This window comes from Dromaius novaehollandiae, chromosome 8, assembly GCF_036370855.1.
Source record: "Dromaius novaehollandiae isolate bDroNov1 chromosome 8, bDroNov1.hap1, whole genome shotgun sequence".
Taxonomy (NCBI): Eukaryota; Metazoa; Chordata; class Aves; order Casuariiformes; family Dromaiidae; genus Dromaius; species Dromaius novaehollandiae.
In genome coordinates this window covers 31,434,009-31,459,149 of record NC_088105.1, presented here as the reverse complement: position 1 = coordinate 31,459,149, position 25,141 = coordinate 31,434,009, and the positions used below count along the sequence as shown (strand labels likewise).

General features: G+C 37.1%; 1 protein-coding gene across 9 annotated transcripts in view; it reads right to left on the bottom strand.

Moving 5' to 3' along the window:
* MAST2 (microtubule associated serine/threonine kinase 2) overlaps positions 1-25,141 on the bottom strand; it is a 205,478-nt gene that overhangs the window by 147,797 nt on the left and 32,540 nt on the right. The window contains exon 2 of one of the 9 annotated variants that reach the window (XM_064516155.1): positions 6,296-7,213. The exons of the other annotated variants lie outside the window; for them this stretch is intronic. Within the exon in view, the coding sequence (XP_064372225.1) occupies positions 6,296-6,355 (60 nt within the window). The 5' untranslated portion in view covers positions 6,356-7,213. The remainder of the gene's footprint in view (positions 1-6,295; positions 7,214-25,141) is intronic. 9 annotated transcript variants of the gene reach the window in all.

Genomic DNA, 25,141 nt, shown 5'->3' with positions numbered 1-25,141 from the left:
TGGGTCTCACTTGCAGCCTTCTTCATTGTAAACAGCTTCTTTTCCTTTATGGGATACAATTTCTAAATTTTTATGAAAATACTATAAAAAGTAAAAATTTTACTACCTGCATGCTTAATTACATCTTTACTTTTCAGCTGCAAATTTGGTGACAAGGTCATCAGCTCTGCAACCAGTAAAAAATATTTCTGATATTTATAAAAGACACTCTTATGAAAACAGAACAGAAGATTACATCAATTTTCAGGGTCCCTAAATAATGTCTGAAAATGTCCCAACAAAGGATTAAGCTGAACAAAAAATTCAACAGGACAGCAAGCATTCTCCTGGCAAATGTACTGAAGCTCAGGATAGACTGAGCTTGTGTAACCACTGATAACTTTCCCCAGCCAGTGTGTACAACCATAAAAACAAAACAAAAAGTGTTCAGGCTTCTGAGAGCAAAATAAACAAACTCAAAAGGAACAAGTCCAACCAAATATTCTTGAGATGATGTTCGCCATGTCCTATCCTTTTTTTTCCTGTGAGAAAATATAAGGTTTATCTTTAGAATGAAGAACATCATTCTACTTTTTTTTATATATATATGTATACACACACACACACATATATATATACGCACATACACACACTTTAGCCAGCTTGCTGTGTAGTACAAAACACTAGCCAAGATAAACACGGTAAAGTACTGGGGTGTGGTTTGTGCTTCACATCTGCACTGAAACCAGTACAAAAAAGGCCCAAAGTAAATTAAGGAGTTGAACTTAGCTTGGTTTTCAGTGGAAAATGACAGGAGGCTAGCATTCCATAGGAAAACATAATAAACGCAGAGGACTTCAGTGATGATCACGTCCAACCACATCTGAACACCACTCTAGTATCACAAACGCAGCAAATAAGCTCCATGACAAGCATGTGAAATTTGGCATATCACTCTCCATTTCTTTCCTCACTTGCACTTACTGGAAAGGATTTATAGGATTGGAATTCTGATCTCTGGCATGTGTGACGAGCGAGAACATACGTGCAGCTGCTATTGTAATGCAAATAACGGCAAATTTCTAGTACAAGATGGTGTTCAAAATACAGGCTCCTCTTCACAGGGGCTCACTGGGTACTACTGCATTTCACTCGGACAGCCGAAATACCAGCAACAAGTGATACGTGTGTATACATGTATCAGACAAACAAAAAACAAACCTAGATAGCCTCATAACATTTCTAATTAACATTTTACATCATTAAAAAAAGAAAGAAAGAAAGAAAAACAAACACACAGAACAACACAGAGACCTGCGCCCAATATAGCAGAAGCAGCTCCATCACCTGTGGTATCAGTTGTCCCTAGGCAGTAACTTATGTCAATAGCTCAAGTTCATTAGCCAAAATGAAAGATTACAAATTAAAAGAGTATTCCATTATTAGAAGCACTTTCTCAGTCTTCTGTCAATACTATTGCATAGCAACATCAGACAGTGTGCACGTTTATATACACGGAAAAATCTAGGTTACCCCTCCTGGATCTTCATTTCTACATATTTCACTATTACTAATTCGTGCTTAGTCCTTGCTGTTTGCACAGGCTGAACAAATAAGGAAGGTGATTACACAGACAAAATATTGACTTAGCCTGTAGGAAGTATTAATGTTTCTTTAGGTCATCTGCTCACACTATTACACAGCTATTTGCTACAGGATTCCCAGCAGAAGAGGGTCCCCAGAAAAAGGACAAAATACATGGGAGCGAAAGCAAGTAAATTTCTGGTAATGGAGATAATGAGAAGCATAAGAAAAAATATGAATGTGTGTGTTAGAGAACAGGAGGAGCTGGTGATGGAGCATGGCATATTTAACAGAGCAAAAAAGAACAGGCTTTGAAAGGAGTAAGTCATCTGAGATGAGCACAGGGAAACCTGAAAGTCCTGCAATCCAGCTGCTGGAACAGGTGACCGCTGAAAATACGGAGAAAGGAATAGATCAACAGTATTTTCAAAACAATAAGAGAAAGCAAAGTGAAAAAGTTTCTGAAAGATTAGAGAAGGAGTTTAATCCAGTAACAGCCTCATTAAAAATTGTTGTTGGTATGAACGAGGGGGGGAGACAGGAGGAGAACCTGGAAACGCAGGTGTGATATGTGAAAGGACCATACCCAGATTACAGGCTTAAGCATGGTGCCTCAGTAGTGACAGAATAAAGGAGAACAACAACAAAAAGATCAGTTTGCCTTTGTCAGCCAGCAAGAACAAGACACAAAAGAAAGAGGTATGTTTGTCACCTTGATGCTGACAACTCAGTTACAGGAAGCAGGAGGGGAAAAAAGGCAGAAGAGAAAGATGACTGAAACATCACCAAAAAATAAAAAGTATCCCACCATATAAGATGTTAAATGAAAATATATCAAAAAAGAACAAAAATTCTAAAAAATGGCAGTCTCGGGAATGACAAATTAGAACAAGTACAAATCAGCAGAGTTAAAAGCAGCTCAAAAAAAAAAGTCAGAGGTTGTCATGATAAAGTGGAAACACTGGTCGGGGAAAAAAAATCTAGAATCTATTTCACTTGTTCACCTCAATCTTCAGTAATTAAATGGTATACGTTACATGGAACGATAGCAGGAGGTTGAGGAAAGTGTTCTTCTGCAACCAACTAAATATAAAGAAAAAAAAATGTGCACAGTGAGAGTGGTTAAGCACCAGAACAGGTGCCCGCAAAGGCTGCACAATCTCCATCCGTGGAGATACTCAACACGCCCTTGGACAAGGCCTTGAGCAACCTGATCTAACTCGAGTTAGTGCTGCTTTGAGTGAAGGGGTTGGATTAGATGACCTCCAACCTAATTTAGCCTGTGCTGCTCACTTTAAAAGCCACCAACATCCAGTTGGAAGAGGGAAAGTAATTTGCTTTCATCAGCGGCTTTCCAGCACCAAACTATTAGCACCCATCCCCCTCCAAAAGTACTCAAAACGCATTGCCTTAGCAGTGTCGACATCAACCAGCAGCATTTTTTTTTTTCCTGGGGATTGTTAAACTTCGTTATCAACAAAATGGTCATTTTTCTAAGCTGTAATTTCTTCTGTTTAAAAAAAAAAAACTCCTCCAAAAATGCAGAAATCCTGTATTAAGTTACTTTTGGACTGGTAAATGTGCATTAATTCTTGAAGCAGTGGTCCATTTAGTATATTTTCTTACATTTCCAAGCATTTTTAGATGTAGATATTAATTACACCTACATAAATGCATACCTTCCTAGGGATGCGCCTGTACAGATACCCCACCACGTACAGATACTAAATAAAGTTCACTAAAATTATCAAAATTCCACCATACTACGCAAGTTAAATCGGGAAATGCTTTCTCACTCCCAGCGTCTCTTCTGCTGCGGCTGGTAGACATTTGGGCTTCTCCAACCTCCAGTCTCTTTCACTGCTTCCCAGAAGCATCAACACCAAGCCTGCAAAGGAAGAGCCCTGTCTCTTCGGTTGTCACGCTGCCAGACTCTGCAACAGAAGTTACAGAGCAGGAGGGATACGCTATTTAATTTCAAGGATGCCTCATCAGGAGAGTCATCCTCCCCCCCCCCCCCCCAAAAAAAAAAAAAAAAACTTGAAAATCTACTGATGTAAAGACTTTCCTTATATGATACGATTGGATCACCAGTCATTTTTAGAAGCTTCTCTGAGGCTTTTATGGTTATTTTGGGGACTAATTAACACAAGCGCTGACAAAGGATGAAATGCATTGCATCACACCTATCCCTTATTAGTAGTAATATTATGAAGATCATTATTTTACCAATGAGGTGCTAGCATGCCAAACTTGTCTAGCACAAACAAATGTTGAATTAACATTTAGTCTTCTCAGAGTGAAGGAAGAGAGGAATTAACCTCACCCTTGTTTGAAAGGTTGACAACAGAAAAAACTAAACATCACTAGAAACACTTTTAGTATAGACAATGCACAGAAGTCAAGAGTATCTGAACTTCTAACACGATGGCATTCTCGTCTTGGCAGTACCCACCACGTTCACCTCCACCTAAACAGGAGTAAAGACTGGATATTTACACATAACCAGCCTTAAGAGCAACAGAGAAAACTATTTTGGTTGTTCAGAGATCAAGAAAGTCTGGGGCCTTCGTGTTTTGTTGTGCTTTTTTGTTTGTTTAGGTTTTTTGGGGTTTTTTGTTTTTTTTTTTTTAAATGAGGGACAGAGGAAAAAGAGGAGCAGCATATTAACGCAAATGCTTTGTGAACCTTACAAAATCCTTGGGTCAGTTCTAAGCTTGCTACTGATCACAAAACTCAGCGTTCTAGGACAGTCTGGAGGCATCAATCAACTCCACAAGGATACTGAGCTGACATGATGATGACAGGAACTATGGAAAAGTGCTGTCCTCTAGATGTTTCATAAAAGTACTTTTTAAAATATATGTATACACATATATATGATAAACAGAAAACTGGCAAAATAGCATATACTCTGTTTTATATTTTGACTAAATAATATCCCATTCTACTTCAAGAACAGCATGATATACAGGTTTTTTTTAAGCTACACTCCACATTTAAAAATCCTTGTTGTTCCCAAGCTAGCTTCCTGAAAACATTTGACAAACATCTTTGTCTACTCAGTTCTAATGTTTTCCCTCCACAAACCTCAAAAAACTGGGATTTCTTGAGTGAAATGCTTACCACTGCAATTGCCACTATTCTACAATTGGATTTATAGCTGCATTATCAAAACATACTTTCACTCTGTAAACACTGCATCACTGTTTTGTGGTATCATATAATGGCCCACAAAAGCAAAAGTAGAAGCATATTAGAAAAAGCCTTTTTGTATTTCATGAGTGGAAACAATTTCTTAGATAGCTTTTGTTAGAATTGAAGTTATGAGATATTTTACTACATTTTTTCTATTAAAAACATCCCACCTCACCACAGGTCTAACAGATACAACATCACAGTGAAATTCTAGACTCAGGGAAGCTCTACACAATCAGCATATAGGACTTGAAAAACCTTGATTATCTGTTGTTAGAAACATGCCTTTTTTTGGTTATAAGGTTCCAACTAGTTAAATACAAGAAAAATAAATATCAGTTTACCCTAAAACAATCTTTCTATTTATTTGTATGACTGATGTATATAGGAATATTAAATACAAGTAATCTTGTGATAGGCAAATATGAACTAGCATATCACACATTAGATGGAGCACTGTGTCAAACTATTTCAGAAATATTAATAAGCTGACACAAAGAAAATCAAAACATGCATTTACAAAAAAATGATAGACAAAACATGTTCAGCTGATGCAATAATACTCTAATTATCTTAAAGCACCAGGAAGGTATGAATGTTAGTAAGTTAGCATGGTAAATTTATTTTCAAAGGAAGTTAAATTAACCAGACTTGTCCTCTTTTTTATTGTTTAACAGGCAAACTTCATGGTCTATAAAGAAATATGTATGGTAACAAACATGTAATAGACTATGTCACATTACAGTGCAAAAAAAGGAATATGGTGCTTTCAAGCAAAAAAATCTATTCCACTCTCTGTTCACATAAGACTTTGGAACTTCCCCACTTCCAGTTGTTTTATCTATTGAGAATCAATTCAGTCTTCATATGCCATTAACACTAACATAGATCAACATATTTGTCATAATACTGCAGTTTAATAAAACTTCCACACCACCACTACAAAATAAAACTTCACTTGTATGTTAAATGAAGTTCAAAAGAAAACACAGGAATATTTGTTTCAGCTATAATGACAGCTGTTGGAAATAAAATGTAAACATTGTTTGCATTGCAGAATTGTATTCTATATTTGGACTACTGTATATTTGAAGTAATAAATAAATATAGCTCTAAAAGAAATGAAAATATTCACACTGCTTTGACATTCATTTTCTAAACAGTGCTCAACTAAAATGGCTACTGTAAGGCAAGTCAGAAAAGTCACTTACCAGATTTTACAAATATCTGTAAAAGTTAACTTTCAAAACAAAGTATGCCATCTACTTTAGACTTCTCTTTCCATCAGAACATTTTTAAAGGCATTCACATGACCACTGGATGTAAACTGAGAAATTTACAAGCCGTATTCTATTAATATGTAAAGAAATCCCACCTGTAATTTATAAAATATATCCTAGGTCAAAACAGAAAACTCAAATTCTACCATCATATACTCAGCCAACTTGATTTACTTCAAAAGACTGTCATTATTTTGATGGGGACTGTCAACACTGAGCAGGAGGGGAAAAAAAAAAATTGAAGCTGCACTTACCTGCAACCCTCTTCTTCGAAGAATACTTGAATCATCCATATCTGTGACTCTGCTGATCATAAATTCCTGCGAAAGCTCACTTGCTTCTGGCTAGCTTTGCTCTCTAACTGGCAAATAAGTCCATTATTTTCAAACTTTTCTCCCTCCCCCCTGCTCTCTAAAAATAGGACATGGTCTTTCATTTGCCTGTCATGAAGAACTGCAGCCAGGGTCTCTGACTATTTGTATATAGCTCTGTCTGCCTCTTTTGTGGCAGATTTAGCAAGTCACATTTAGAAAAGCTAAACAGATTTTTCCTGTCTTTTCAAGTTTGGATGTCTCCTTCCCCTCATATATACAACTGTCTAGAAATACATATTAATTGAAGACTCAATGCAAGACCAAAGAGTAGATTTTAACTCAGATTTTCTCCCTTCCATGTTTTGCTTTATTTCAATTTACTTGAGCTGTTATAAGGGATCAGTAAACTACAACAGCTGCCTTCATTTACTGTGTATAATAAGCTCACAAAATCCAGGTCACATTTCCTTTAAAAAACACAGTCACGCTTAACTAAAAATCAATTCCTTGGACACACAGGGTACAACACTATTTAAAATTAGAAAAAAAAAAATCTACCGTGACTGTAAGAACTAGAAATTTCATTTTGCCAAATTCTGAAGAATTCCTTTACTCTTTTGTAAGACAAAGCAAATGTCAGATTCTTCAGATACTGTAGCACATTCTTTTGTTTCTGCTGTCTCGGAGGTATGCTGGTCTCCTCGCTTGCAGCAGACACGGCACATTCTTTACTTCATTGCTGCGATCTTGCGACTCTTATGTGCTGAAGGGTCTGGAACACATGTTGCAAGTTCTGAACATATAAGAATTCATTCATCTATTCATCACTGACAGAGCTGTCATAAGAAGCCCTTCCCTCTTCGTCATCCATGGCAAAAAGGCAAAAAAAAAAAAAAAAAAAAAAGGAAGAAAAAGCACAGTTCAGCTGAGGCTTTTGCAGTCGGTCCTGCAGTTTCTCTTTTCCAGCTACCTTCACACAGACAACTCCATCAAGGTCAAAAGGATCTTTGCCCCTTTATGTGCAGTATCCCCATCACATCATAAAATACGATCGGTTAGTTTGTGTTGAAAAACAAACAATGATAACGCTTCTAGCTATTCCAAATATCATTTCAATAAAAGTAAAAATCTAGATATGCTCACTCCAGTATTATTTCAATTACTGAGCTTCTCAAAGAACCTCTGTCCTACATACGTCCTTTCTATATTAGGAAAGAAAAAAGGAAATATTGTAAATAGACTCTGCAAAATAATCCTACAATTTTTTTTTTTAGCAAAAAGCTAAAGCAACAGATTTCATCTGCTGCTAAAAGCTTAGGAAGAGCCTATTTACAACTTCTGAACATAAATACTGTATTTAAAAAGAACTCAACTTCAGCCTCTGAAACATTTCACTAGATATCTAAGCAAAATCAGCAAACTTCATAAAGAGCTGGGTTTCTGAGGGGATTTCAGCCAGACATCCTGAAGTGTGCAAATGCAGCAACAATGCGAGCCCAGACCGCAGGCTGCCTACCACAGCTTGAAGAAGTGTTCCTGTTCCCACAGTTATGACAGCTGCAGCCAAAGAAAGTCTCAATAAAAGCACACAGGTTGATGGTGCTTAAAGGAATAGATATTTACATTTACATCTTTAGCTAGTCTTCACGCTAAGTGACTGAGTCACATGAGCTAACCACATCATTGTAAAGTCAGCTGAAAGCAGATACAACTCAATCCCATTCACCAGGCTTCTTCTGATCCTCTGCAGAGCCAGTGTGGTCTTTTATTGTGAGTAGCTAATAAATCCTCATCTTGCCGATACCTCCTTCCATCTGCCGTTTTAAACAACTGAATGCTGAATTAGGTCTGCAGAGTCTTTGTGAGCTCCCCAACAGGGCAAGCAGCCACACAGAGGCTGAGCAGGCAGCTCATTTGCATGGAGTATACTGTACCACATAAAAAAGCAGCACACTAGTTAAAACAACTCAATGAGCCACTTGATTTTAAAGGCACAGTATCATCTGCAAATGTAAGGGGAAAACATCAAGCCATAGGCAAAACCCTGCATGAGAACTTAAAAGTCACCAGGAAGAACCGCAATGTAAAAATACAGATAAAGCACCGTTTAAAACCTGACTGAAACATGAGATGATCTTATTTCTTCACCGTGATATGACTGATTTCAGCATTATTTCTTGCATTTTGACAGCAAATAAATGCCTTGAGAGGAGTATTCCAAAGACTACAACTTCACTTATCAGAAGTTAGTGTTAAACAAGCTCTATTTCTACTAAAAGACTCACTGAAATAAAGTATTTCAGCATGCATACTGAAATATTTTACATTACTTTTACAGTTTATGTTCCATCTATAATAAATTTTAGAAATATCTATATTAGACCATGCACTAACTGGATCATTGGTCTTCTCTCTGAGTCCACCAGCGTTAAACAACATACAATGCGAGAGTCATCAGTGAATCCTAACAATTACACAATACACCCTTCACATGGGGTTTGCCTCCTAGATCAACCACTAAATGAAAGGTTTAAGCCTGATAACACAAGTGTATATAGTCACACTTATTTCTAGAACGTAACTGAAAGCATTTTCATTAGCACATACACATTTAATCTCTCCTGGATTATTTACCTTGATATTCAGACATTGCCAATTCTCAAAATGTCTTCACAAGTGACTTATAATTGATTGAAGCTGGCACAAGTCTCAAAATACCATGAGGATCATCTGTTCTCTTCCAAATTTCGAGCCTTCTTGGAGAAAATGTTTTCAAATTGGCTGCCTGCCACATTTATCCAGTTTCTGGTATAGAGAAGCCAACCAGAGCTGCTGCAAAAAGCAGGCATAGTTTTTCCTCTAGTTTCTTCTCCCCTCCCCTTCCGAGGAAGCTAATAATTCATATAGTCATGGTAAACCAAAAACCATGAGCAAAAAGAGCCCAAATGTGATGTGCACCTTTTCTTCCCTCCTACTTTAACATTCACCTACTCTCCCTTTCACTTTCTTCAATAAAATCTGCCCTGAAAAAGCAACGATGAAAGAGGTGGAAGAGAATACTCAGTACCAAACTCAATAAAATGAAGGGCAACTAGAAGTTTACAAGCAACTCTCTCATACACTGAGAATTTTGCTTACAAAACGTTGCCTTCACAGACATACCTGTTATTCCATCAGGAGACTACTCCATCCCGTGACATTCATTTTAGCATGTTAAGACGTCTGCACATAAGTCTCCAATCAAAGATGAGAATACATTCATATAAAATATTTCACTAAGAGATATATTACTGCAAGATATTTAAGAAACTGAATTTCATATAATGCAGTTTTATCAATTATATTAAAAGTTAATCATAGAACAAATCCTCCAACACTTTTCAGATGTACAGATAATATTTTTAAATGGTCTAGTGAAATATCTGCAGCAGAAGAAAGTTCAAAATAAGGAGGTCATGTTATCTTTAAGAATTATACTACCTTAGTGCTCTTCTCTAAAAGAAATAAGAAGGGGAAATAAAAACAGGGAGTTCAAAGTTTGTTCACCAATAAGTTTAGTAAGCTCTTAACTATATTCTTTGCTCCTCCATCAAACTAACAGAGATCTGGGGAAGATTTTGCTTTCCTCTGCAACAAGGAATGAAGAGGAGGAGAAAGGGCAGCTTGATACTTGGATCATTAAAAAGTAATCTAATCAATTCCACAGCAGAGCCTTCTTTCCCTCCCACTAAATTTCTAGAGTGGGGCACAGCTAAAAAAAAACAAAGTAGTCTGTAAGAAAAATTACACTCTTCGAAACAGTATGTGAAACAGATTTACACTTCCATTCCCTTGTGCTTCTTCAGGAAGGAAAGGAGTAGTTGTGCCAAAGGCTTAATTCTTACCATTCTATTTCTTTTTCAACTAATTCAGAAAAAGTGCTTTAAAAAAAAAAAAAAGTTACACATCCAAAGATTTTCTTCCAAAGCCAGGAAGGGCCATCATGTGACCTGTACACAACCATACATTTTCTTCAGTGACCTCCTATATAGAGGCCCAGTGTTTGGCTATATTGTATCGGAAAAAGATACTCAGTCTTCACTTGAAGACATCAAGAAATGGAAAGAGCTGCGAACTTGCAGTAAATACGTTCCTGCAGTGGTTAGTCTGATGAGTGCAGAAGGTCTGCTTATCAGCTCTTGCGATACAAGGAGGAATTAGATGAGACTAACAGCAATTTCCAAACAAACAAAAGGAGGCACTACTTTGTGCAATAGTCATACTGCAAAACTTATGGCTGTAAAAGGCTAAAAAAGTTCTCACACAGGTATGGCTAAAAGACCTCGGGCAAATTCATGGAAGAAAAGTCCATCAAGAGCTTTTTAAAAATAAAATAAAGATGACCCTGAGCCACAAATAGCTGCAAGTGTTCTGGGAAAGTACTCTTCCCTGGACACCTGCTATCAGCTGCTATCAGAGATAAGCTAATGGGCTAACCTGGTAAAATATTCTATGTTTTTATCTAGGAAGTAAGCGCAAAGGTAGTGCTTGCTGAAAACAACAGTATCTTGCATCCTAAAAAGGCATCAAATCCACAAAGGAACTAGAGGTAACAGCGAAATCACAAATTGAAAAATAGTCCTAAACACAGTACGATTATGGTTCATGTAAGCCTTGGAAAAACAGAAAGAACACTTATGTCATAAGGGAGTGGGACTACTTAGCTTGTATTGTCTCAGTATACGATGCTGGTGAGACCGTTATGGGAAATCATGCCTGGTACCTACATTTCAAGATGAGTATTGATAAAATAGAAAGAACCAAAATAAATGTTTTTAGGCTAGAAAAACAGGTCAGAGTTAAAGACTTCAGGAACTTTTTCACAGAAAAGGCCACAGGTACAACAAAACATTCAACAGTATTAAGAGGACCTGGAATTTTACTCCACAAATGCTAGAGAGCAAGCAACCCTACCCCTCAGTGCAAAAAGGTAAAAGATCCTTTGGTCCAATCACTTCCTACTCATATATGCCAAAAGGCAGGTCAGCTCTAAGAACGTGCTGTAATTAAGTTTCAGTCAATGCCTTCACTTCACATGTTACATGCTTGCAAGCAGACTCCAAAAGCATATCATTTGCGTTGCTAAGGAAGAAATCCCTCTTCACTCACCTCGATTCAGACCTTCTCCTCCTACTTCCACAGTCTGCTACCAAAACCTCTCTATTACTCTTCTCTCTTGTGGAAGAAGAATCTGAAATGCTAGAACAATTCCAATAACTGTGTCTGAAGATGACTGAAGTAAACTGCAGTAGAACCAAAGCAACAATTCTTTCAGTTTTTCTGTTGTCCATACGGTTTTGAATAAAAGATGACCAAATGCATACCAATTTAACAGTCAGGAAAGCAATGATCACAGGAAGAGGTTATGGGGTAGTATGATTGTTCCTACATGCAATACATCTTACAAAAAATTAACAAATTGTGAATAAGTCATTATCCTAGAACACACAATCTCTAATCACCAAAGTGGCTGCAAAGACAAGAGATAAATAAGGAGTGTGTATCTACTATATTAGAGAGAGAGAAGAAGAAGAAGAATTTATTATATAACATATGTGTGTGTGTGTGCGTGTGTATACATATATATATACACACACATGCGTGCGCAAAATGAAAGATCTCTGCAGGATCTCATGGCTTATCTTTGAGCTGTGTTCAATTTCAGTTTATTGTACTATCTATGCTAAATAGAAAATTCCTTCTACATACCTTAAACCATAATTGAAAATTCAGGCATATTTCAGTAATCACTCTCAACTTTCATGAAGAAGTTTAATTTTTTTATCCTGTTTATTAAGAATGAACTAAAATATGAAGAGAGCTATTCATTTTGTCATGACTTACTAGTCTGCTCAGGTTTTGTCGCTGCATCCTCCCATCTTTTGTGGTCTGCACTGTTGCATGAGAACAGAAACCTACCACTAGCATAAAACCAAAACCAGTAAAGGCTATCTGGCAATCAAATCATTACATCGTGGATCAAAGTTCTGTGTGCTCTCTAGTACAGTTTAAGTGAATTCAACAGCTGCACACCTTAAACTCATAACATTAGAGGTCTAAGTCCATTTACATTAACAGTTTAGAAGAGGTATTAAGCCACCAAATTAAGCCATTTGGTATTTACTGCAGAAACACCTGAAATTCTCTCCACACAGCTGGGATCCTACCATGGGAGACCTGGTGTAAAGGAAGTCAATGCTACACAACAGCATGGCCCAGCAATGAAGATCCATTCATGCTTTGCCACACAAAAAGAGTACGCCCACCAGAAACCGTGCTAAAGCAACCACAGCTTTTCAGCCATCTACCATGAGATGTGGTGCTTTCTATTGTCTACTAGTATCACCAGGGTTTGAAAAGAGCTATTCCCAAATCTAGCATACTGAGATTCAAAATTCACATTTTTCCATGATTTCTTAATCTGTTCCGTCAAAATTAAAAGCGACAGAACATCAAGCTGTGGTAAACCTTTAAGATGTAACATATCCTTACATAACATTATCTGGTAGTTTAGAAAAAAATAACTTTCAAAAAGATTATCAGCTGACAATTTCAGTAGAATCTTATCTTTAAGTCTTTGGTAACATTTGTCTGTGCAAGCAAAATGAGCCAAATGTTTCACTGTCAATCTGAAACTTAAGTGTTTGGGGGGGTTTTATTTATTTATTTTGATCAAGCTATGTTTATCCAGAGATCTAAAAACGTGTCCCTTTGAGATAAACTGACAGACTACTGAAACAAGGAAGGTTGATGAAGTAACTCGCTTTAAAAAGCTTGGCAGCTAACCTGAAGAAACTCGCCTGACAGCTTGTCTGAATTTCTTCTGGATTTCCTGCCTATTTACAAGATTCAATTTGAGAAACTAGACCCTTGCAGCAAAGCAGCGCATTAACAATGAACCGTAACAGCGGCTCATTCTGAACCACAGCAAACTCAGCTTACGAGGCTTGCTCACGGGGAGAAGTAATGCTGAGAAAGTGTCTAAAATCCTCAGGGCTTACACAACAATCACGCTTTCACAGTGAATTTTCTGTTTCTAGTTTGTTAGGTTTAGGTTTCTGGGCAAGACTCCCCATCCCCCATACCCACTCCGAAAGGAGGCACACCCACTAATCTGCCATACAAATGCAAATTTGCTGTCGACAGGAGTGGAGGAAAGAGTTCATTCATCTGCAGACCAACTGCTTTCACACTGCAACACATTCAGAAGAGTTACCACCTTCCAAGCAGAGACAAGTTCCTCGACTCGAGCCCCTGAGAAAGCTAACATCTTTGGAAAGGAATCTTCAATTAAACTTTCATATTTACCCAGGACTTCTGCTGAACTTCACTAGGCAAACATTCTTGTTCTGAGGTCAAACAGAATGGAAATTAGCTTCTCCGATGCGACATTTCAAATACAATACCACTTTTAACAGAAGCTTCTTTTCTGATAGGCAGAGGGGAGCCTTTATTTTAAAGAGAAAAACTTGATGCAAATTTAAGCAAGAAGAAACATAATTTCTGTTTAGTAAGTGTTTAGATGATCATCATCAAAATCAGGATTCTGTTACTTAATTATGTGCCAATCATCACACTTTAGAGATATTTGGACTTAAACATCAGCAATGAATGCCCCTACACAGAATGGCAAGAAAACCAAAGCTCAAGGACCCGATATCACTCTTTTATGTCCCCCTAAGCAAAAGGTATTAATTTGTTACTGAAAAGTTTACAGAAACAACAAAACCTGTAGTTTCAAGAATCCCATGGAAAGGACATTGCGAATGCACTCAATTAGGCCAGGAGCTATTTAGCCATAGGAACCGGTTCTACCAAAACTACAGAATATGGATGGATCTCACGTGTCATGCAAGCAAACAAGGAGAAATACCCCAAATTTTACTATACAGACTTCAACTATCCTCTCTCAGTTCTTCCACATTCCTGGCTAACAGCACTCTTTCTGCAGCCTCACCACAGCAGCAGTTGCGAAATATACACTTGCCTTTTTTGTAAACTCTTCCCAAACTTTTCAGCTTCAGATTCTTACTGTACATCAATAGAGCCATAGTTGACCTCGAGATACATGGAGATAGTACTTACTTTACAGAGCTAGAGTTTTAAGGGCAAGAAATCACAGATGTATAACTACACCAAGCTGTATTTCATTGTATTTTCCTCTCACTTCTGTTCTATAGAATATTTGTCATTTTTGTCACTAAACTCTTCAGAACAATAACTTGAGGCTTAACAAAACAAAGAACCTCTTCTGTTACCTTAAACTGCCATAACATTTACAAATAATGAATTAGTGACAACCTCCTTATTAGGAACAAAAAACCATGAAAAAGATTTAATCAGCAATTGAGTTTTCTTTGATTACTCTGCTCAGAACTAAGATTCTCCAGTGCTGAATTTACTTTTCCAACTTTATCCACACACAATTTGTTTCAACATACCTTGAATACATGGTTTTACCTTGGTTTCCAGCTGAGACTAAAGCGTTGAGACAAGTCTCCATGCTGTTAAATCATACTAGTCTGCCTGCTTAAGGCCAACATAATATATATTCTAACACTGCCTTTGAAATAAATACTTGAAGATAATAAACCGAAGCATTTGGAGTTAGAGGATTTTACTCTCTCCTGCTCTGTGTCAATATTGGACTAAGCTTACATTGCTATCTAGGGAAATTTCTTACAAGCAGTTTTTTGCTGATGGATTATGACAGATTTTTATTCTTCCTTTTCTGGTCTCATAGACAAACTTTTGATATTCATTCCTCACAATTCTGTCATCCCTTTGAAATGCTAGATGAGTTAAAAGTTGCTCATTTTTGATAGAAATCCTTCTTCCCAATACTCATCCACTAAGCTAGAACAAAAACCTGAAAGATAAAGGAAGGAATTCATTCAGGATTTCAAAGATTAACAGCACAGTGACAAATTTTTTTATTCTTCCTCTCCTCTAGGATCTGCATCAAGCCTCCCATTTTAACAGTTATCCTGTATTTTTTTCTTCAAAAGCTATTTTTCTCAAAAATATTGGATGCATAATAATAATTTTGCAGTCTCCCAAGCACGTTTTTTTTTGTTTTTGCTTAACAGAACCTGTTACATTCAGTCAGAGGGAGGAAACAAAAACAGTGAGAGATGTTGACTTAAGGCCTCAAAGCATATTTCTCAGAGGAAAAGAGGGGCATTCATTATTTTAAAAGGCACATGAAGATAACCACTTTCCATAAAAGTAGCAGGTTAAAAAAAGCTTGGATTTTATATTAAAATGTATAATGCAAAAAAAAAAAAAATTTTTTTTTTAACATTTCTCGAGTTATAGTTACATTTTCATCCAAATTCAATCCAAACACACAATCCTTATGAATGACACCAAAATATTGCCAAGTTCAAAATCTCATAAAAACATCACCATGCTTCATTTCAGCAATAATGTATTTACAATGTGTGTTCTTTAAAGTGTTCAGACATCCTATTGAATTACTGATGTAACATTGAGCTTAGCAGTTGTAATCTTTTGTTCCTTGTTTAAGAAAATTCTAAGCTCACCAGTAAGAAATTAAAATATGGTGTTCATGCATCATTTGAATTGTCACCTGGGCTTTTGTCTCAAGAACTGACAGGGAATATCAATGTGTTAATTGAAACAAGCAGTATGTAATCCACAGGACATCTTTAGCATATGTTTCCTTCCAAGGGCTGACAAGGGCTTTCTTGAATCTTTCGGCACTATATTCCGAGGTTTCCGTTTTCATGCTAAAAACATGAACAAAAATGTTTTATGTTTAAATAAATGTTATTTTCTCAGCAATATCTTTCTAGAAAGTCATAGACAATATTGTATCTGTTTTGAGACCTGAAAAAATAAAATGAGATGGTCACAGTTGCATGGGGGGGAGGGGGGGAAAAAAGAAAACCACACAACACCTTTTCTAAAGCTGTATTTCTCTTCATAAGTCAAAAGGCCCAGAAAAATAAATCAAATCAAAAACCTAGCTCCATGATAGAACATTCTTACTGATGAAGGGGAATAAGCTAGTGCATGTAACAAGGCAAAGCTCAATACTCAAAGCTATCATAATTTAAAATTAGACATAATTATCCTTAACAAAACCAGGCACTGTGGAAAGGGGCTTTGGAACAGCTGCTCCTCTTCAATTTAAATGCTCATTTGTTTTACATTGACCTAGAAATCAGTATCCTCCTAACCAAAAGCCAATTAGATAATAGTCTCTCTTTCAAGCTTGTAGAATACTAATTTTTTAATGTCTTTAGTACTGAAAAGCAAAGCAATAAACTGCAGATGATACCACAAGTATACTCTGCTTCAATATGCACAGCCAAAATCTAAGTGGTTCCCTCCTCCTTTCTAAGAGGTCAGATTTGCAATCCAGGAAAGACACCTCTCACTTCCTAGTGCTAACCTTTCAGTGCCGTCTCAGTGTGCTGAGCAACATCCCTTCAGTTTAGGGCAATCGCAGCATGCTGCAAAGAAGCGAACCGATTCAGAAGGTGAACACAGAGAAAGAAAAGCCAGCTCCGCTCCTACATCGTAAGAAACAGAAAGATCTTCAATTTGCTGCAGCAGAAGTATCCCACCATTCCCTCCACAGGTAAAAGCAACATACCAAACTGACAACAAGGCAGCATTACAAGAAACACTGCGAAGGCTGTTCTTCCAGTCAGCCTCTGCCTCCACGCAGAGTGAAGTCACTAACATCAATGCTTTTGAGACAATACTTTTTAGAATCAGATGCTTTCAGCACTGTAAAATAAACAAGTGGTGTCTCAAGCAACAGAATGAAAGACACTTGGTTTCCCACAGACTTGATTTTGTCTTTTGTCATCTTGCTCCCTCCCATTGTCCTTATTAATTCCAGTTAATTCCAGTTCTCCTATTTTACGTCGGTGTAGCAGGAGACGGCACTTGTCCCAACTAGCTGAGAGCTGTGCACTCTGTGTCATAGCTGTGTGTCAGCCAGTGCTGCCAAGCCATAGTAAACAATGAATTGCCTTTCTCTCAGAGAGGAAGTGAGGGTCTCTCTCCTACTTGGCTTCAATTTTTATGAAATTATAGTAACAATTACTTTTGACATTTCTTCCTCTTTTCAAACCTGGATGAAATTGGCCAGTGGCGTGGAAGTTACCAGGAAAGAAGAAACAATTGCATAAACTTTAATGCCCTACCACTGCTCAATGTTTCTTGCAGTCATGGTCATTTACTCCATTACATTCAAATTTGGCTAAAGCCAATGCCAAAAGAACATATTCATCTGTTCCAGCTCCATACAGACAAAATGATAATGAGCACCAGTTTGATTACAATCAAATACAAAGCCATAAGATTTCTCGGTCTTCTGAGTCTTGGCAGCATCCCTAGAGAAGATTCTTTCCACAGAAGTAGAGCCTTTTCTAAATGTACCAACAAAAGCAGCTTCTCAGAGGGCTGGTATCATACTGAGTTAGACAGGATCTAGGAAGAAACTAATTAAGGCAGGAAACTACATTAGAAAGGAGAATTCAATTCTACTGTAATATTAAGTCTTCATGGAAGAAAGAGGAACACTGGCAATCACCAGCAGTAATCCACAGTTGCATACTGAAAATCTGCTAATGCAAAAGATGGATAGTTCAATACTGAAAGAAGTCTTCTCAAACTGCTGAAGTTGTGAAGTAAGCAAGCCTGTGTTGGCAGAATGCTCTCATATCAGAACACAAATCTGTACTGTCAACGTGGAAATCTAGGGAAAGGGAATCTATTTCCAGAGTAGGTAACAAAGCCAAAGAAACCCATCTCCCCTGAGGTTTCCTTCTGAAACCACCAAAGTAGAAAGCAACACAAATGAAAGTGTGAGCTGGGATGGATGATACACAATGCTGCAGTCAGATTCTAAATACATCTCCCCCATCAAAATTATCACGCATCAATGTTACCAGTTTATTGGTATTATTCTTCCTCCTTTCTTCCTGCAAAGCCTCTTTTGCAACAGGAAGCAGAGGAAAAAAGTTAAAGGAGAAGCCCACTCCTGCCTGGGCAAAAAAGAGTCGGGGATTGGGCAATAAGCAGATTATCCAGGAGGTTTCAGAGCAGCTAGTATGATGTCAATCCTGGGCAAAATAACGATTTTAATCCTATATCAGCTTTTCCAATTAAAGGACAAAAGTAGAAACAACATCAGTTGGAGAGTTTTTATGGAAAATAATTTCTGAGGAGAGTTCTTATGCACTTTTGGGTTGGGGCTTTTTTTAAATGACTGCCTCTATTGAAAAAATAAACATGTAGATTTCAGACTTGAAATTTCTTGGAGTTTTTAACTTGCCAGCAAACAACATTTCAAAAAAATGTATCACTATGAAACAGCAAAACTATCTGGATTAAGAAATAGCCAATCAACTGAACTTTTAAAAAAACAGCTATCAAAAGAAGAATCACTATTGAATAGGACCATCCAGTATCAACAGAACAGCAATATATCCAACATTATTCAGCATTTTAATCAATGACCTAGAAATAAATATAAAACCACTGATGATAAAAAGAATAATCGTATTACAAAGTTTGACACAATGTAAACAGAGAGATCAGTACTGTCACAGTAAAATGAATGACTTTGGAAGGCTGATCTAGTCAAATCTTGTTTTAATACAACCAAATGGTAAATTATACTGGTAGGAAAAAGGATTCAGGCAACAACTACAGCATAAGGGGAACACCTGCAATTCTGTAACTCCACAGATCTGTCTTAGATCCCTTATTTTAGATATGGTACCACATTTGCCAGTTTCCAGTGCTCAACTACTAAAACCATTTTAAGCAATAGGTTATACAGCACAATTAGTAGTTTGTGTGTTTCATCCCTGAGTTGTTTAAAAGCTGTGTGATTATCTCCCTTTACTCATTGAACTAACGGCCTCCTTTACCCATTTTTAACCGTTTTACCTTCTTTTTAACCATTCTCAACTCTTGTTGGAGAGGGGTGGGTGGGAGGCTGCATTTTTCTGTGCCTCTAACAGGAATGCCCTTAAGTAGGTTCCATGGAAACTAAAGATGCAGCTCTGCTAGCTGATGCTCCTTGCTCTTCAACAACCTTTCTCTTCCTAAATTGGTTCATCTTTTTGAAACTGAAAACAGCTTTAGTGGACTTTTGACTATTTTTATTCCTGCATATGTATACATTTCAGTTGCTATTAACAGGTGGCTTTCTAACTTACATTTTGAAACAGAATTGAGCAGTGCTAATGATTAAGGCAATGCTGCTTCTCCTCCCACAAACTCTTGTGAGAGCTTGACCAATCTATGAACATATGGAACATATAAAGTCATAAAGTCATTGAACATCAAAGGTTTTAGTCTCATCATATCCCAACGTGACAGGTGTCCGTCTACCTAAAAGCAACTGAAATCTCCCAAATATTTCATTCTACAGTGTCTGATCTTCCCCAGCATACTACAGTTGGTATCATCTATCCTAGTCACATAGTGGGTAATACAGACCCTAGATTACTTTTTCTTCGTTAGATCTGAGTTTCAGCTCTCAGGCAGTCTATGCTGCTCACTGATGCTTTGTTTCAATTGAAAAGGAGAGGAGGTTTCAGGGCATTTTATTTTTTCTTTAAACATGCATCGTCACTCAGCCACAAGGCCAATCTATTCTGACCTTCCCATAAACTTTCTTTTATACTTTTAATACTTTTTTCCCTATATCCTTTTTTTTTTTAGGGCACAATAGCCAGTCCTTAATATAACCACATCAGAATTTGAGTTTTTTAAGTTATTAATTATCTGTAAAACATGCAGTAGAAAATTTAATAATTATACTTATGCCTAGTGAAGATTAGCATACACTCCCTACTACTCTGAACTGGTGGTTTCAGCACAGAATAGCAACTTCTAACAAAAAGGATGAGCTCAATTCTGTAACACAGGGAAAATGCAGTTAAATCAAGTTTATCCATTTTAGTCAACACAAAATGGACAGCTTTCACTGCTTGCTCCAGAACATACTGAATAATATACCTACTTCTTTTTGAACCACTGGACTATTGGAGAGTTTCTTGATATGCAAAGAAGACTGGAGCAAACTATAACTTCAGGTTGTCCATGACTATTCTCAGATGAAGACTTCAAACAATATACGCAAAGTTTGATGATAAAGTCTTCTTAATAATGGGACAAAAAAGAAATCAGAGAGCAGATGGAAGGACATGCATCATTAATGTACTTAATGAAGAAGTTAAACACCACAATACCTTTCTTTTGAAATGATTGCAACTTATATTAAGCCAGGAACATCATCAGCTTACCTTTCTGTCTATGAAAAAAAGTCACGTGAATTCTGCAATTGGAATAGTACGAGATCCATCACGTTATTGTAGAGCTGATTTTAACTGCCAAACACCCCTCCACGTCAATGGGTTTTAATCTATGCTTGACACTCGCCCAGGGAGGCTGATACCACAGATTTGTCTGACGGTAACACTCCAATGGGAACATGGTCCCTCAAGGTTTGACACATCTCATTCATACCAAGTTTTACTGCCATTTTCTTTTTAAATCTCATCTCGATGTAACTGATTTCCTAAAAATCTTTAGCATACAAAAGTGAGAAATAGCCCACTCAATTTATTAGAGTACCCTCTTGAAATGAAGTTGGTACTTAAATCAACTGTTTTGCTTGCAGGTATTACCTGACATTTATTGATGTTGATGCCAGCCATGAAAAGGTCTGATTTTCTTTCTACTCTATATCTGTTATAATTCAACTAGTTCCCAGTCAGCAACATTTTAAATGCAGTATGTAAATTACATCAAGAAAATAAACATGTCAGCACACGAGGAATGTTTTCTGCACTTTTTATTTAAAAAAAATTGCCAAATACACCATTTGCCTGTTTAATCAGGATTGATACTGATGCCCGATCAGTATAATTTGACAATGATAACACGGTGCCTTACCTCTCAATTCATATTTCTTTCTGCGTGTATGTGATATTACAAATCGTTTTTCCTTCCTCTTGTAAGCTCATAAGTTGATTTTGCCAAAATTCTCCGATTATTTCATTAGCTTATTTTGTTCTGAGATACCTGCATTTCTTGTAAAAGAAATCTTAAATATGTCTTAAATTCATAACACTCTCCACTTTATTCTGCAAGCTAAATTATTTGATGAGTGAATTAAGGCAACATGACAAAAGCTGTAACAACCGAAGCATAACCACCAAACAAATAGTTATCAAGACACTTAGGAATAATACCCACGAACATTGTTTTACATCGCAAATCGTCATCTGAACAGACTCGAAAGGTTTGTGGATCAAGAGCTCAAGATGCAGAATACCATTCATTTAGCAAAGAGATACTACAGAAATAGAAGTTGTACAAAGGTTGTACCAGAACTAGTTACTGTACAGTAAGAAAGCTAAGTGCAAATTTTAAGTGATGTTGAAATTGTAACACAAGATACAACACAACAGCTTTCACCCTAAGATTTCCACACCAGTAGTCCACAGCTCAATGAGTTTACAGTCTAGTCCCAGACAAATAAGGGGAGGAATTAAGGAGGTCACAGTATAAGCACACTTGGGCCCAAAGCGGTCTGAACTCACAACTTTCCTTGCTACAAACACATCGTAAGAATTCACTTTTACTATGGGTTTTTTTTTTTTTCTTGTTTGGGGGGTGGGGGGGGAAGGGAAAGCCATGAAGAAACATGAACATTGTTGGAAGAAAATAGGAGGGACAGGAGAGCTTAGGGACAACAGAACCAGCACAAATCCTAAAAAGGATCTAGCTCACATCAGAGACAGCACAGAACACAAAGCTGCAAACAGCAGGCACATAACCAAGGTTAGCAACATGGATGAAATTAAAGCAGAAGCAGCACTATGGTAGCACAACCAACGTTCTGACATCTGTGTTCAACACAGTGATAAATACAGTATGTATTTTCTTTGGTAATGGCTCATCAATTAAATTAGTTCAATTATTGATGTTTGGAAAATTTGACATGCAATTGTCCAAAATCTCTGCAGAGTTAAATATGTGAAATACAAATATGTAAGCAAGTATCTACTTGAAGTCTTCATGTGAAAAAATTAGTGCACGCACAGTAACCATATTTGTATAAACAAAGTCACATAGCAGTATTCTCTGTATTAAAGTGATGCAGATGCTTTCTGCTAAATTTGAATTTGCGTGACAAATACAGAAATTACCTTAGGGTTGAATGTTTTATTTAAACTCCAAAGCAGAGAATTTGAATTCCAAGTTTCAAACAATAATTTGTTTTTACGGGCAGATTATAAACTTTGAAATAGGAGTTTATCTCATAACTACTTTTACTGTCACTATACCATATGACCACATTAAAATAATGAGGTTTGAACATTTATACCTTCAATTAAAGCTTTGTAGCTTCAAGCACTTAAAGAACAAAGGCTGCCATTAACCTAGACCTTACCCCTCAAATATGCACCAAATACATTAACAGTGTTACCAAATCATGGGGTCACTGTGAAAATATAAGTCTCAGTGGATTCCATCACAAAGCAAAATCTTGAGGATTTTAATTGGATATTATTTAAGGTATAAAATTAAAATCTTTCATCAAGTTGTCTTGACAGCTCATTTGATTTATCAGCCTCAGAAAATATTTTAAAGGTTATTTTAGGTTAATTACATTTCACATCCTTTTATGACCCCACACTTCACTCAATCCTCTATTATAAACATTTACCCCTTGCCAATAACTAAGTTCACATTGGCACACATTTTTGTATACTCACACTATAGCCCCCATATGACAACATTTTACACTCATGATGTACACAGAATCCCAATTATTTTTTTGGAAATGGGGCCAGCATGGTTGTTCTTTATTTATCCTAGTCACAGTTCACAAAGGAAAGACCTACAGCTACAGGCTCTAAACCAAGCCCGCTAGTACAATGATGATTCTGACTTTATACCTCATATTCTAACAGCACAAGAACTTTGCAGTTCCCACCATGAAAAAGTTGAAAACTCTCAATCCCCACACAGAGGTTCACATTGGGAATAATACTGTAACTAAGCCCAGTAACCGACCTAGGCATTTCCTACCTTTTGAGCGGTTGACTTTCCAATTGAAACAATACTTTTAATTGGCAAAGAGGGCAATACAGACATCCCTTCTGCAGAGACTGTAGGAATAGGTTGTTTCATAGTGATGTCCATTGAGTTTCTCAAACATTTTGCAAGCATTAATAAATTGAGCTTTACAGAAAGTCTGTGGGGTATGTGCTACTCTCAGTTTTACTGATGACCAAATAATTTAACCTCTCCAATTGCTTTTGTTGCGTAAGTCTCATGCTTTAGTACCGTTTCAATTACAAGGATGCACATCTCTGCCAAGAGATTTCAGAAAATTCAGTTCTGCCCCCATCAAGTAATCTCAAAGCAATAAGGACTATAGGTTAACTGCTAGGCAAGATTTGAGCTGCAGCTGCTCAGAGGTGGAGCACGGAAACCACTATATTCCCATTTTCCTCAAAGTAGTAAAATAAACAGTTGCTGAGCCCCCTGAGCTGGACCCGTTTGGATAGCTGCAAAGACGCATGACATAGCTTGGATAAGCCAAAACGATACAGTATAGCACACCAAACAAGAGATGGCGGACAGCCATAAAGCAGCATCGTGCTACTAATTTCTAGTGCATCTCCAAGGCCCTTGCTTAGTCAAAAGGGGGGGGGGGGGGGGATTTTTATAGATGTCTTAAAGCTCAAAACAGTAAAACACAGTAGTCTGAAACTTAGGTAACGAAATTAAAGACTGACCCTCCTATTGCCACATCCCATGAAACAGTAACCAGAAACATTACCAGACAGAGAAGGCAGCCATATTAAGATACTAAATGCAGACATCTCACACAGCCTGTCTATGGAAATACTTGCAGAAATCACTGAAGTATGAGTGCCAGGTTTTTAATATTTTAAAATCAAACAGGGACTTTTTATTGTCTGCATTGGTACCTTTTTACATAAAGGTCATAAAAAAGCACAAAACACCCTCATGGAACGAAGCATCATTCCAGCGACAACTCGCATTCAAGACAGTCTGAGTAATTCTTTATATTCTATCTGAAGGCCCCCACAGCTCCCCAAGCAAAACAAGCTAATTTCCCATGCACACTACAGCAGTTTCTCGCTTTACACCTACAATAGTGCTGCTGTCAGGAAGAGAACTAACTGCAAGTGCCAAAAATCAATTCAACATATTCTTAGACAAAAAGTAGCATGCAGCATCTGAAGATAATGAGAACTGCAATCATTCAAACTGACAGTCTCCTGCCTGACAATTATCACAAGGCAAGTTTTATGAATTCATATTTCCTGTGATGACAAGCACCAGGTTACACAGAAGGGTATTCAAATTTTCTTTTGAGTATGAAAATCTCCTTTGAGCCAATGAGTTCGCTCCAAAATGGAATTCACTTAACTGAAGTGAATAAAAAGATGCTGTCCTGAAAAGACTGAGGTTTCTTCAGTGCTGCCTGTGTTTAAGTAACATGCACTATATATTGAACATACCTTCAGTACAGAAATTATCACAAATATTTACTGTTCTTTACTCATACACACATTTATTATTTAGAATGAAATTTACTAGTTAAAAACGTTATCAAGACTGCCAATTTTGAATACCACTGTGCAGTGTAACGTTCCTTAATTTATCATGAAAACACGCAGAATTATAGCATATGCATTTTAGTCT